This window comes from Lagopus muta, chromosome 3 (genome assembly GCF_023343835.1).
Source record: "Lagopus muta isolate bLagMut1 chromosome 3, bLagMut1 primary, whole genome shotgun sequence".
NCBI classification, from domain to species: domain Eukaryota; kingdom Metazoa; phylum Chordata; class Aves; order Galliformes; family Phasianidae; genus Lagopus; species Lagopus muta.
This window is the reverse complement of record NC_064435.1, coordinates 93,786,147-93,801,059: the sequence shown is the minus strand read 5'-3', so window position 1 is coordinate 93,801,059 and position 14,913 is coordinate 93,786,147. Positions and strand designations below refer to the sequence as shown.

Below are 14,913 nucleotides of genomic sequence, written 5' to 3'. Positions count from 1 at the left end.
AGGTCCAATAGTTTGGGTATTGTTAGAAGGAAGATTGATAATGCATTATATCAAACTTGTGCTAAGCATCCTCATGATGTGATACAGTCCACTGATTCTACTGGTGGCAGGCTGTAAGATGGTAGACCTTATAAGCTTGACATTACACATGTACAAGTTTTAAATAGCTTTTTCATAAGCTCTAGAATGAGCTAATTGAAAACTCTCCTTTGTTTCCATTTTAGTTGAGAAGGTGGTAGCAATACAGAATAGTTTTGCAGAATAGGTAGGACAAAAATGAAAGGAACACAGAAACCCATTCTAATTTATTAACTAGATTTCAATTAAAATGTGTTACAGTGCAATCAGTAACTTAATGGCATATATAAATGCAAATGACTTCTGTTAGTCATTTTGAAAAGGAAAATGTATTTTGCAAAGGTAACATATTTCAAGTTACTCCTAATATTACATTGCATCTTTTAATGCACTGGGAATTCTAAGTTCGGTTTGCATAGATACAGGAAATAGTAACTGAAAAAATCATTCTATTAAGTATGTGCAAAATAATAAAAAAAAAATAATAATAATTTTATCTAATATTTCAGGCTTTTGCTTGTAAGCCTCTAACAAGTCAAAAATCACAGTGCTCTTTCTTTCCTAAACCTACTTACACTATACAATTCGTCTCACCTTTCTAGTTTTCTCCTATGTTTTGCAACCTCTCAATTTTCAAAGGTTTTTTTTCTCCCTTTTCTGCAGACATAGCAGGGATAGCAGGAATTAATCAACCCTGCAATAATTTCAGTGTTATGTGTTCATAGGAAATTGTATTGCAGAGAAACTTACGTCCTTTGCTTACAAAGAGAAGAAAGCAGAAGAGTCTACAGTCTCTTTGGCCTTCTTGTCTTTTATTTCTTTACACAATAATAAAATTTTTCACAGCTACCATAATTCAAAGCATTGAGAAGGTAGAATAAGCAAGGTCACCCATGGAAGGAACAGTTGGGATGTTGGGAGTCACATGTTTGCACACCTACTCTGTAATCTCAGGCTTCTAACTTTCTGATTGTGGAGATGTAGCAATTACATATATCAAAGATTCACTAACATAGACTCTAGGGCTTCAAAATCATATACATTTTAAATACGAGTTTGCAAGAAATTGACAAACCTGCAAGTAATCACTGAAAACTTATTTATCAAATTGACAATTTCTTTAATAAAAGCTAACTGTTCTTTTGTCTGTTTACTTGTTTTAAATCAAGCCCATTTAATTAAATCAAGCTCTTTTTGCTTACACTAATGAGAAATGAGGATTAGAGTAGGAACAATGGGCAACATAGAGGATAGGAAGCTGAACAGATTAAGAGAACAGTTACCTTTTGTAAGCAATTTATATTTAGTTAGTCAATTCTGGACTTCCTCTTTATGAAGTGCGTGTAATAATTATTACATCAGTGGAGGCTTACAGTGGAAACTAGAATGCTGTGAAAATATGAGAAACATCCTCACATACTAAAACAAAACACAGAATACCTTAAACGTATGTCCTTAAGTTTTCAGATCCGTGTTTACTATTCCATGAAATTTCAGTATCGTTTGCCTAGATCACTAGTTATAGGATTTGCGTAGAAAGTGATAACAAATATTAAGAGGATGTTTCTGTTTCTGAAACTCCTAAGAGCTGATGAAAATATTAAGCTCTTTGGTGTGCATCTTTCCATTTGCAATACTTATGGCAGAAACTACAATCCTCTTAATAACATGATGTGACTGTGCAGTCAATCAATGTCTCAGTGAATAGAATAAAATGTACTATCCAATCTACTGAAGTATTTTTCCAGTCTAGAGTAAAATGTCATGAAAATAGCAAAGAAATTTAAAATTGGAGAGTAGAATTTTCAGAAGTACATTTACTCAGAATAAGAGTTTGAGGCTCGAAGAGAGGAGAGCATTTTCCTTTTAATGACTTGAGCATAGTGTGGTTTAAACAGCATATTCAATTGGGGAACTTATTAGCTGATAATGACTCTTGGGAGAAAAAAAGATAGTTTCATTAGTATTGTCTGTAATTCCATGATGCAAGAAAATAATTCAATATTCAATCTGAGCTATTTTCCATCATTTATAGAAGCAGAAGTATAAACACACTGAAGGTACAGTTCCCTTGTTAGACATAGTAATGAGTATTGTAGTAATTTTACTGGTACTAGCATAAGGAAAGTAAAATGTTCATATAGAAACTTCAGTTTTGAGAAGTACATATGCCAAACTTCATCATATTAAAAGATGGATAGCAACAGTCTAATTCAGTGAGTATTTAAAGAAAGAGATGCAAGAAAAGTAAATAAAAACAAAAGTCTAGTAAACTAAAAGGAGAAATAATCATAAAATCAATGATACTCTTGCCCACATGGCATTATATGTACATATGTGTGTGTGTGTGTGTGTGTATATATATATATATATATATATATATATATATATATATATATATAAGTTTTTCCAGTAGCCTTTTTTTTCTATTTTAGGAGAAGTAATAGAAACTAGACGAGCTTAGCTATGATCATGATACAGCAGGACTAAACATAAATGATAAGCATTGTTTTAAGATTAAACTTCTCCCTGGCTTCCTTCAACAGTAAGAAAGTGAAAACAAAAATTAAATGATGCAATAGCTATTAAAAATTCTGTTCAGACATATTGTAAGAGAAAGAATTAGATTTGTTAAAAGACACATAATGAAGTCTTCTGAAGTAAACTAACTCTTGCCCTTTTCTTGAGACATCATATAATGTTAATCTATTTTCACTCATAAGACATCTAAATTTCCAAAGCAATAAAAGATGTCATGCACTAGCCTGCAGACCTAAAATTGAAGAAGCTGCTGATGCTACTCACAGGCCACGTGCTTTGCATGAATTCAGAGAAGGAACAGGACTAGAACTATTTTCCCTAACTTTGTCTTTGGCTTCTGTTTAAGTTACCTTGTTGTAATAGCAACTGGGGAAAGGGACTCATATGTGGAAGCATGTAACAGTAACTTTTTATTCTCTTTTTGCCTCTTTGCCAAAAAATGTGAAGTTCCTGTAGTACTGGAAAAATCTGAACATCCGAAGATATTGCAAACGTGGGAAATAAGTTAAATTAGAAAAGCAAACCAGAACTCTTGTAGTTTTGCTCCATAGAGCTCCGTGTGTAAGTGATCATTTTTTCCACGCTGTCTCAAAACTTGCTGAGGAACACTGATGGAAACATCCTGGGCAAAGGTTGAGAAATCCTTTGCCTGAGGGACACAGGTGGACCAGTCAAGGCAAGTCCTGGTGAAAGTTGGCAAAATCTTTTGTCTGAAGATTTGCAGGACAAAGGCAACGAGAGATAGATAAACTGCCGCTTAATGGCCGCGAAGAAGTCTTTTTGTGTGGGCTTATCTTGAGGGAGATAGCATCATCTCGGGGTGTACTGCGCATCACTGACCAAAGTGCCCAGGAATGCCACAATACAGAAAAAGAAGGATAAAAAAAGGACCAACAACCATGAACGTTAGGTGCCTGACATCAGAAGCCTCTCGAGGTGATGCCTGCATGCTGATGTACTCTCCAGGGGCCTGCTACTTGAGACCTGCCTCTTCCACCTGGACTTGCTCTATGCTCTACCTGCTTGCCACTCTGCTGCTGCCCCCCTGCGCTCTTGCTTCAGACCATCGGAATGGTATGCAATGAGACACTGCTAGGTCTTGGTGGTGACTATCCCTGCTTTATGCAATTCTTGATTCTTTCCTCACTTTCCTATTGCCCGCTTTCCCTTCCCCATCACTCTAACTCGTCATAGTCGCTGATCTCCCCTTCCCCATTTCCCTGATTGATTAAGATTTGTAATAAATGGTCAGACCAACATTTGAACTGTTGTTTCTTAATCTTACATCGGCTATACATATATCAAAGAACCTCCACTCACTCCTATTAATTGGAGTGAGACATCATGACTTCGCAAATGTTTCTTTACCTTATGAACATTTGTTTGTCCTTTCAGCTGAAGTCAATTATGCAACTGTACTATGTCACTTCATTAACTTTATAAATTAGACCCAAGCAACAAGTTTTTTAGTGTTTTTTTTTTTCTCTCTCTGTGGTGTAATTACTGTAACATGCAATGAAAAAGAAATTCATTCTGTTTATGAAAACAAGACAGCTAAAATTTTGTTGAAACAAACAGTACTATTAATGCTTTACAGAAAAGTATTTTCATATTAAAAAAATCATGCGTTGCTTTTTCTCAAAGATGTGAACGTAAAGTTGAGAGTGCACCTTACCTCCTCTCTTGTTTAACTTGGCATACCCGGGCACATAGCTGCTTGTCATTGATGATGAACTGCTGAAGGAGGAGTGGGGTAATGCTGAGACCAGGGGTTCATCACACTTTTCTGAAACACAGGAAATTTTTTTTTTTTTTTATGCTAATACATATTCATACACGTTAAGGGGCAATGCACCCTTTATTTTTATTTTGTGTAGTAACACAACTGTGTCACCTGTGTATGTGCAGAACACATGTGGGGACATCCCACCATTTCAGTAAAAACTTGCTTAACCAGGCAGGTGGCTCAGAACCACATAGTTGTTCACTCACTCCACCTCTTTCTAGTGGGACAGAGGAGGGAATAAAATAAATGAAAAAAAAAAGTAGACCCCGTGGATTGTGATAAAACGATTTACTAAGATAGAGAAAGGGAAAACGGAAGTAGTTTTCTAGCTCTCTCCCTCTCTCCCTCTCTCTCTCTCTCTATATATATATATATGTACATAAATGTATGTAACAAGTGATGCAGAAATAATTGCTTATCACACAACATCCTCTCCCCCCCAAGTGGTGCCCAGCTAGCCCTCTGAGAAGCAAAAGAGAGCAAGATGAACTCCCACTCCTTTCAAAATCCCTTCTGCTTTATACCATGTGATACGGAATTTGCCTTTGACCAGTTTAAGTCAGCTATCTTAATTCTGTTTCTTCCCAACTCCTTAGGCCCTTTGCTGCGAATGGCCTTGAACCTATACGACACAGCTTTGAAGGCAGTTATAAGCACTGTTTTTCTCCTAGAACCAAAACATAAGATCATTTCAGACACTCTGAAGAAAACAATTAATCCCAGCTGAAATTAAGAAAAAGCACAAGAACAAAGAACTAAAAATAAAGAGTTCAAGAAAGTTATGACAAAATTATCTAATGGTGATGCCTGCCATGGACAACCACTGTTTGTAAGGATATGTACTATAAACAACAACAAAAAAAACCATAATAATTCCTGTCTTTATATATCTAGAATGCTTTTGATGATATGCAAACATAATGCTTAAGAAAATTACCGTGAAATCTTTGTGAGAAGTAGATAGGATACTTTCAGTTCTGAAATAAAAGTGCTGATAACCGCTTACCTTAATAGCGAAAATAAATTAGGGCATGTGAATAAATGACTATGAATTATTGCACATTACAGATTTACTAAAAAAAGGAAAATAATCTTTTTCTTAATGTAATCTCTATAACTCACTTGAGAACTTCATTAATATTTTACTTAATATAAAGAAGATTAATGTATTATTTGCATCTAAGATGATAAAAACCCAAAATCGGAATGCTTGTTTTTCTTATAAAGAAAAAAAATTAAACCAAATCTCTTCCTGTGTTGTTTGAAATTATGCAAATTAGAATGGATAGAACTGGCTTTTGATTTTTCAAATATTTAGGTCAGATAAATTAAGTACTTCCCTTTATTCTAGTTCAGTCATGAGTTACTTCAACAAACATGTGAAATTCCAAGGTTAATTTACTCATTTACATTTCTAATATGAGACATTACACAAGAAAAAACATAGCTTACACCAGTCATCTTCATCATCTTCATTAATCTTTTTAAATATGCAGAATGCAATACAGGCTCTGCTACAAATGGAAACATCCTCAACTTATGCATCCAGAAAACACTACTCTTTCCTGATAGGCAGTATAATTAATACTCAACAGCATGTGATTTTGGTGCAATTATACAATTATGAAAAAAAAAAAAAATGAAAAAAATGTAAGAAGTCTTAACTTCTGCAAGAAAAATAAAATTATGTATTAAGAAACAACACAGCAGCTGAAAAAACAAACAAAAAAGAAACAACTCTCAAAACAGTAGAACTAATCAGAACTTATCAGAACTTCTTTTACTGATCTCAGAAACCATAAATAAAATCTTTTTTATTTTGATAGTGATTGTTACTACTGTTGATGAGGCCACAAAAAAGGAAATATGTAAACTTGTATGGAAATAGAAATAGCTTTTAAATCATCATTCACTGTAAATTCTACCTTGTCTCTTTGATTCATTAATCTATCCCACTAGATTCAAAATAATGGTATAAATAAGCTTGATACAGACAAAAAATAAAAATGAAACTCCGTGAGGACTATAATTGCATTTGTCAGTCGTCAGTGTTGTCACAATTGTTACAGCCATGCATGTGTTTCATCATTGCATGTCGGCTTTAGAAGTATTGAATGTGGATGTCTCCTGTTTCTGTCTTAGTTTAATCAAAATGGCCAACAATGGGGGTAAAAAGAGTTGATACTTTCCTTCATCATTATCCAGAGCTACATTTGCATCCTATGACACCCATTGAAGACCAACTAATAAACTAAAAAAATCAAATAAAAATACCTGACTTGTCAATGTTTAAAATACCATCCAAGGGCATCCACCGCATCTCTGGGCAGCCTGCTCCATTGCCTCACCGCCCTTGTTGTAAAAAAACCTTCTTCCTTAATATCCAATCTAAATCTCTCCTCTCTCAGTTTTAAACCATTTCCTATTGTCCTATCACCACAGACTCTGCTAAAGAGTCTGTTCCCTTCTTTCTAGAAGCCTCCCTTTGGATACTGAAAGGTTGCTATCAGGTCTCCCAGAGCCTTTTCTTCTTCACACGAACAGCCCCAGATCTCTCAGCCTGTCCTTACAGGGAAGATCCTCTATCCCTTGTATTGTTTTTGTGGACCTATTCTGGACATGCTCTAACAGGTCTGCATCTCTTCTGTACTGAGAACTCCACATCAGTACACAATACCCCAGGTGAGGTCTCACTAGGGCAGAGTAGATGGACAGAATCACCTCCCTTGACCTGCTGACCATGCTTTTTAAGATGCAGCCCAGGATGCAGTTGGCTTTCTGGGCTGCGAGAGCACACTGCTGGCTTGTGTTCATCTTGCCATTCACCAGTATCCTTAAGTATTTTTTTTGCAGGGCTGTTCTCTATCCTTTCATTTGTATTGATAGTGGGGGTTGTCATGGCCCAGGTGCAACATCTTGTACTTGAATTTGTTGAACCTCATGAGATTCACATGGACCAAATGCTGAAGTTTGTCTCGATCTCTTTGAGTAGCATCCCGTCCCTTGGGTTTGTTGACTACACCACATAGGTTGGTATCATCTACAAACTTGCATTCAAGCCCACTGCTGATGTAATTGATGAAGATGTTAAAGAGCATACACTCCAGTACTGAATTATCTCCCTCTGCACATTGAGCCATTGATCAGTACTCTGAGTACAATCTTGCAACCAGTTCCTCATCCATCAAAGAGTCAATACCCATTAAGTGTGTATCCTTCCAATTTGGAGAGAAGAATGTTATGAGGAACCGTGTCAAAGACCTTACTGAAGTCTAATTAGATGACATCAGTGGCTCTTCCCTTATCCTAGTTGGGATAATGTTCTGGCAACTTCTGCTTATGTATTCCTGGGACTTGGGATTGTTCAGCCTGGAAAAGAGAAGATCAAGAGGGGAATCTTATCAAATATTTAATTGTAATTAAGTGTCAAGAGATTGGGACCAGGCTTTTTTCACTGGTGCCCAGAACAAGGGGTAACCAGCCCAAATTGGAACACAGGATGCTTCTTCATCTGAATGTGAGAAAAACTGTTCTTTGCTTTGAGGATGACAGAGCACAGGGACAAGCTGCCCAGAGTGGTAGTAGGTTTTCCTTCTCCAGAGATATTAAAAATGCATTTCTGCAAGGCCTACTCTAGTGGATTGGACTAACAGATCACTAGAGGTCTTTTCTAGCCTTTAAAATTCTGTGATTCCTGCTCTTGTTTGAGATATAGTCTAGTGAATTAAACCCTGCAGCTTCTAGGTGCATTGATATTTCTGTTGGTTGTTATTAGAGACATGCTAATTCCCCTATGCATTTGTTCAGTTTCCAGAGATGTGCTACCCCATGACTGCTTTTCACAAGTGCTTGGTAGTCTATTACAGAATCACAGAATCACAGAATCACCCGGGTTGGAAGGGACCCCAAGGATCATGTAGTTCCAACCCCCCTGCCTAGCAGGGCCACCAAACATACACATTCAGATCAGGTTGCCCAGGACCCCGTCCAACCTGGCCTTAAACACGTCCAAGGACGGGGCATCCACAACCTCCCTGGGCAGCCCGTTCCAGGGCCTAACCACTCTCCTAGTAAAGAACTTCCCCCTAACATCCAACCTAAATCTTCCCTCCTTCAACTTAAAACCATTTCCCCTAGTCCTGCTGTTGTCAGCCCTTTTGAAGAGTTTACTCCCCTCCTGGGTGTAGGTTCCCTTCAGGTATTGATAGGCTGCAATGAGGTCACCCCGCAGCCTTCTCTTCTCCAGGCTGAGTCTATTCTTTTTCCCGAGCATGTTATGGGCAGATCACTCTTTGTATTCCAACTGGAGAAGTCAGATGTGTTTAGGGTAACAAACATTAGCACAAATTAAACTCAGAAGATCTGATTATCTCCTTTGTTCCCTAACATTGACATGTTAGGGATACATGTTTTAAAACAGGAGTCTCATGCATTACGAGTAAGGATTAGAAGTTCCTTTAAACATCTATTTTCCCTTGCACTTGACAGGAATTTTCATGTAATTAATGAGTTGTCTTTACTAATAACAGTTAAGATGTGTGTGTATGTGTGTTTGTAACTGAATGTGTTATGTAAAGGAGAAATGGTTAAGACTTTTCTCAGTCAGAAAGCTGTGGCTTTGTGTATTTCTTGACTGGGACATTTTTTAACATTGCTTCAAACTGACTCACCTGTTTCACACTCAACTAGCAATTGAATATAGCTATTTTGGGCTCAGCACAATATTGCTGTGTTTACTCACCTTTTTGCAATAAAGTTGATCAGCTTCAAAAATTTTGATTTTTTTTTGTTTTTAAGAAAGTCATATATGGCATCATAATAATGTTTTAAGGATAGCATCCTAGAGGAACATTATGATAACTAATTGTTATTTGATAGGGAATCGAGACTGAAGATTTTAAAAGAGGGGTGAATTTGTGGAGTTTAGTTTTTTTTAAAGGGCAGTTCCTCAGTGCACTGTGGACCATAGCAATAGGAAAGCCTACGATGTTTTATCAGAAGCATTCTTGATATGTTGCCATTTGTTGTTTTTCATGGATTCAATTCACAAATCCAAATGTTTTTTGCTTTTGAAAAAATTGTACGTATCTTATTCTTTGCTAGATCTTCGGATGCAGCTTTAAACTATTAATAAAAAGTACCTGTGATAAGAAATGGGAGCAGTTTACATTTGTAAACATTTATGAACATATTGTTCTTAGGCATTCTAACCCACCGCTAGATACTGATGTCAAAAACATTCAGATGAACTGCAGGTTGCCCTTTTCATTTTCTCAAACAGACCACTTTGATAAGATATATATCAACAACTTTACAGGTGATCCATTTATTGATCAGGATGCTAAACTTTTGAACAGACTTCAGTAAAGTGAAGAATTGGACCTCAGCAGAGTCAAAAGGTGGGCCCAAGTGAACCTAATGAGGTTCAACATAACAAAGTGCAAGTCAAAGTTATCCCAGATACACATACAGACTGGGAGAAGAAGAACTTGTAAATAGCCCTGTGGAGAAGGATCTTGGGGTTCTGGTGGATAAAAAACTGAACATGAGCCAGTCTGCTCTTGCAGCTTGGAAACCAATGATATTCTGGACTCCATCAGAAGAGGGATAGCCAGCCAGGGACAGGGAAGTGGCTGTTCCCCTCCACTCTGCCCTCAAGGGGCCTCATCTGGTCTGGTTTGGGGCCCTCAGTACAGAAAAGATGTGGAGCTGTTGGTGAGGGTCCAAGGAGGGCCACAAAGATAATCAGAGGTCTGAAACACTGCTGTGGTTCTGTGATTTTTGTTGTTGGTATTCCCTCCATTTTCTATCATCATTAAAACCTACAAGTGAGATTAAAGTGAGAGATTTAAACCCGTCAGAAGAAAATAGTAAATCTTTTTAAATATCCATGTCACTTATTTTTTTCTAACCAAGGATAGTTAAATTCAGAACCAACAGCCAAAATCTGAATGCATGTTTTGTATTGCCAGCTAATTTCTAATTCCATGAAATGCAGGAAGGACACAACATTTAGTTTAGATGCATTCAGAGTCTAGCTTTTAGTTCTACATATACTTGATACTATACAGTATTATCTGGGGAAAATATGTATATTTTGCTTCTTATTGGTACTCAGTCTAAATTTTTAAGGAAGAAAAATAAGTTAAAGAGGTCTTATATATGTATACAATTTTTTTTGAAGGGGTGTTAAGTAAAAAAAAGATGGCAAATAAGCATTCTGTAGGGGTATCTGTTTTTTTGGGTTGTAGTTTTAATTTATTTTTTTAATAGGGATTCATACAGTCCAAAAGTCACAATAGCAATTGATATTCCACAGAATACCTGAGCAAGTCATGGTGATAAATAAAGAGTCAGGAAAACACATTATTCAGTCATAGAAGGCCCCAATATCTCGTTTCAAAGAGTGCTACAGCCTCATCTTAGTTCTGAATTCTTGGTTGGATTTCTTTCCTTAGAGTACTTCTCCTATTGTGAGAAACAATGCCTTTCTGACAAAAGGATGTCAAAGGAGATGCACCAGAGACCAAGTATCTATTATTTATATAAAATGCATTGTAACTAAAATATTGTGGATTATTTTTTGTTCTCCAAAAGCAAAGCCATGTATTTGTATTTTCCTGTACAAAGCAAAATAAGTAAACATTTCAAAATGAGCTACTTAACTGGGAAAACATTTCTAAGTGAGTTGTAAGATCTGCAGAATCTGCTTGTGATGAACAGTACTATGAATGCAGATCTTAACTGTAGTGCCATACAGGCAGAGACTGAACAGTGCCTACAGAAAGATGCTCCAGAACTCTTCATTCAGTCCTTGCATTGCCTCACAAATAATGCACCTGATTTTGAAAGGAATGGACTAACCCCATCCCCAGTGAAATGTAGTATGCTTTGTCTGTGATTGGTGCACTAGCGTAGCAAAGAAAGGAAAGCTGCTCACAAAAACAACGCAGATAAAAACATGAAGCAGGAAACTGAGTTCTGAACTTAATGGTGATCAAAACTGATTTTATAAGAGCTTAACCACATATTGGGCTAGAATACCATTGATCCCTTGTCTTCTCTTTGGAGATTGAAACTTTACCTTTTGGTTAAACAACCCCAACCAATTTTTCTTAAATAGCAACAGATACGTCTATAATACTCAAGTTCTCATATTTTCTTTTTGTGTGGTTAGAAAATCTTGTTCAGAAAAGCTCATTAAACAGAATAGCATATCTTGAAAAATAAGACGATCACAGCCCATTCCTTCCAATTTTAAGGATATCTAAAATAGTTTCAAAAACTACACTTTACTAGCCTTTCTGGATTAATGAGTTCCTATAATGTTTTAAGTGATGGATGACAGTAGTAAATATAAAAATATGCATCTATAGGACTTGGCAGCCGTTATAAGTGCAAATGCTCATATGGAGGCAGGACCTTGCAGGCAAGGAGTTTATTCTGAGCCATTAGCATGACACATGCTCTGTTGAGGATGCCCCTTCAGTAAGAAAGTGTGGGCATCTAGCAACCAGGTAACACCAGCCCACCACAAGCACCTAGCAGCCAGATGTGAACAAGCAGACTTTCATTGCTTCTCTGAGGAAACACACAGGTTTGCACCAATAATGCTGACTGAATGCAATGTAAAAATATTAAATGACTTTTCAAGTCTATTCAAGGGCATCTACAGAACACTAAATTTATTCATAAAATGAATTTGCTGTAATTAAATTGCTACACCAAGTTTTAATGCTGTCTTCAGAGTGATATTTGCCTCAAGAACATGACCCAGAGGTATGAAGGTGAGAATGGGCACTATGCTGAGTTCACACTCTATTCTACATTTCGAGCAGTAGCTTAGATTGTTCTCACTGAGATATATGCATTATAACCCGTAATTTGCTTGCATCAAAGTACTATTAAGTATATTTAAATATGCTTATTCAATAGTGTGCTGGGAACATTAAACACACTGTATTCTCAATCACCATTAACACAGCAAGAACGATACTTTGCAATAAGAGTCTCAGACTTCTAGCACAGTTTATGCATTTTCATCCGACCTCAGATAACCTGCAAAATACCCTGAAGTCCTGCCCTTTAACAAATGAATTAATTGCATTACTAGTACCTAACCATAATTGGTCTGGATAAAGCTCCACAGAAATGTTAAAGTGAAAATTATTTAATTTTTTAAAAAATTCAATTACAAATGAATGAATTGCATCCAGACAGATTGAGGAAAACTTCTTACACTTCTAAGATGATACTTCATGTAAAAGAGCACCTTTCAAACTTTTTTTTCCAACCCACTCACAAATTTTTAAATGATTAATGTAGACAAATCTAATTTAAAAAGTTTAATTAAGATTTTTTTTCCAGAAAATTGAAGTCAGAAGGTTGTGAAAACAAATAAGTAAATACAAAATGGGAAGAAAAAAAAAGAAACTGATGTGTCATGACCCTTTGATTTTCCTCAGTAAATTTGTATTAATATCTCTACAAAAAAAAAAAAAAAACTTCTCACTTTTGTTCATGTCATTCTCTGTATGAATTTCATTAAGTCACTCTTAATTTCACTAAGTTAACTCTTATGTTCAGTGTAGTTTACCAGGATGTGTAAAGAATTAATTTTCTCTTATAATTGAATGAACAAGACTACAAGAAAATAAAATATATGATTAGGTGATCTCATTAAACCAGAATGGTCAGCTTTATTCCCTTATGAAGAATGACTGTGTCCCATTCTGGGGCCCACAAAACAAGGGCATGGAGTTGTTGCAGGTCCAGATGGGCGCCATGGACCGAAGGCTGGAGCACCTTACCTACAGGCACAGGCTCAGTGAGTTGGGTCTCTCCAGCTTGGAAAAGTCTACAGACATACCTTATATTGCCTTGTAGTACCAGAAGGGGGCCTTCAGAAAAGCTGGGGAGGGACATTTTATATGGGCATGCAATGACAGGACAAGGGGAAATGTCTTTAAACTGGAAGAGGGTAGATTTAGACCAGGTATTAAGAAATTCTTTACTGTGTTGGTGGTGAGACGTTGGAACAGGTTGTGAAGAATTTGTTTGATTTCTGTCACTGTAAATTTTAGATTTTTAAACAAAGTATTCTTGTGATGAAAAGAAGCAGTGGGTTTGGGAAAAAAAATATCCTATGAAGAAATGTAAGAAATCTTTACTCTTTCAAGGAAATTAGCTCTACAGATATTAGGAAACTTTTTTTTTATTTTTAATTCTTATTTGTCTGATATTTCCAAACAAGAGTGGGAAAATACAACCATTCTCCTCACTAAGTAGCAAAGGAATTATAATTAATTACAGTAATTAAATTACAGTTAATTAAATTTCACATTTACCATGTTTATTTTGTACCCTGTTTATTTTGAACAGTTTCAGCTAGCTTTAATTAAATACTGTAATACAGAAAGGTGTTAATGACACGATGCATTCATATTAACTAAAGGAATTAACTTTGCCCTGTTACTACATGTTACTAGCAGCTTTTCCTACCAAAGCTGCTGCTCAGTATTTAGTATTCTATACATTCATTGTTATTGTTGTCATCATATGAAATGCTAAATGCACCTGAAGATTCCTGCCAATTTTATCTTACTTTTGAAGTAACAACTCACTCTGCAACCCGCACTACATGGGTAATCTGACACACAGAAGGCAATCACAAACCTGATGGATCACATCACATTAATTAGAAAGTTAAAGAGTAAATGAAATGTCAAAGAGGCAAGTCTATTGATAGAAATTTAGCACAAATGCTAGAATACTAATTAATTAGTACACCTGCCAGTAAATACATTACATTACCTTTCCATATAGGTTTACTCCTTCCATCTTCATTTACTTTGGTTTTATGCTTCGTTTAATTTAACTCTTCCCTACATCCTCAAAGGCCAGGGAAGCCTGTTTTCTTATATTAGAGAATACTAGGCTTTAATCAGATGCTCGCAGACCTACAGGTTCAGGCCTTTACAGTGTCTTGTGTTTGCAAAAGTAAAAATAAAAATTAAAAAAAAAAAATGTATCAAACAGTTCATGTTTCAATTCTTCTTTCAAAGAAGTTGTTCTCATAATTAAATGTGAGCTTGTAGGTAAACAAGACAAATCAAAACAAAACAAAATCTAAACCTACAACCCTACATTGTATGCTATTAATAGAGCACACAAACAGAAATGAAACGTATGGATGCTATATTTAAACAGTAAATAGCTTTAAAATTGTTACAGCATTTTTTCAAAAAATAAAAAAAAAGAAAGGAGAATTTCTCAAGGTAATAATCACTTGGTATTTCATTGAAGACATACGGACACAGATTCTCCATAAAATTACATTTATAACAATATTTTCAACACGTCTCCAAGTTTCTTTCATAAATTCTATGACTAGATATCTGTTAAACGTGATCTTTCTGTGCAGCATTGTTGTCTCACCTAGCATAGGCAGATAAGTAAAGCTGTCCCAGCATTCAGAGTGAAAAGAAGAAAACCAGGCAGAGTTACTG

General features: G+C 36.0%; 1 protein-coding gene across 2 annotated transcripts in view; it reads right to left on the bottom strand.

Annotated features, from left to right (window-relative positions):
* The window catches only part of CNTNAP2 (contactin associated protein 2), a 654,845-nt gene that overhangs the window by 408,137 nt on the left and 231,795 nt on the right, over window positions 1-14,913 (bottom strand). For both annotated transcript variants that reach the window (XM_048939493.1, XM_048939492.1), the window contains exon 2: window positions 4,295-4,405. In XM_048939493.1, coding sequence (XP_048795450.1) covers window positions 4,295-4,405 — 111 coding nt within the window. The remainder of the gene's footprint in view (window positions 1-4,294; window positions 4,406-14,913) is intronic.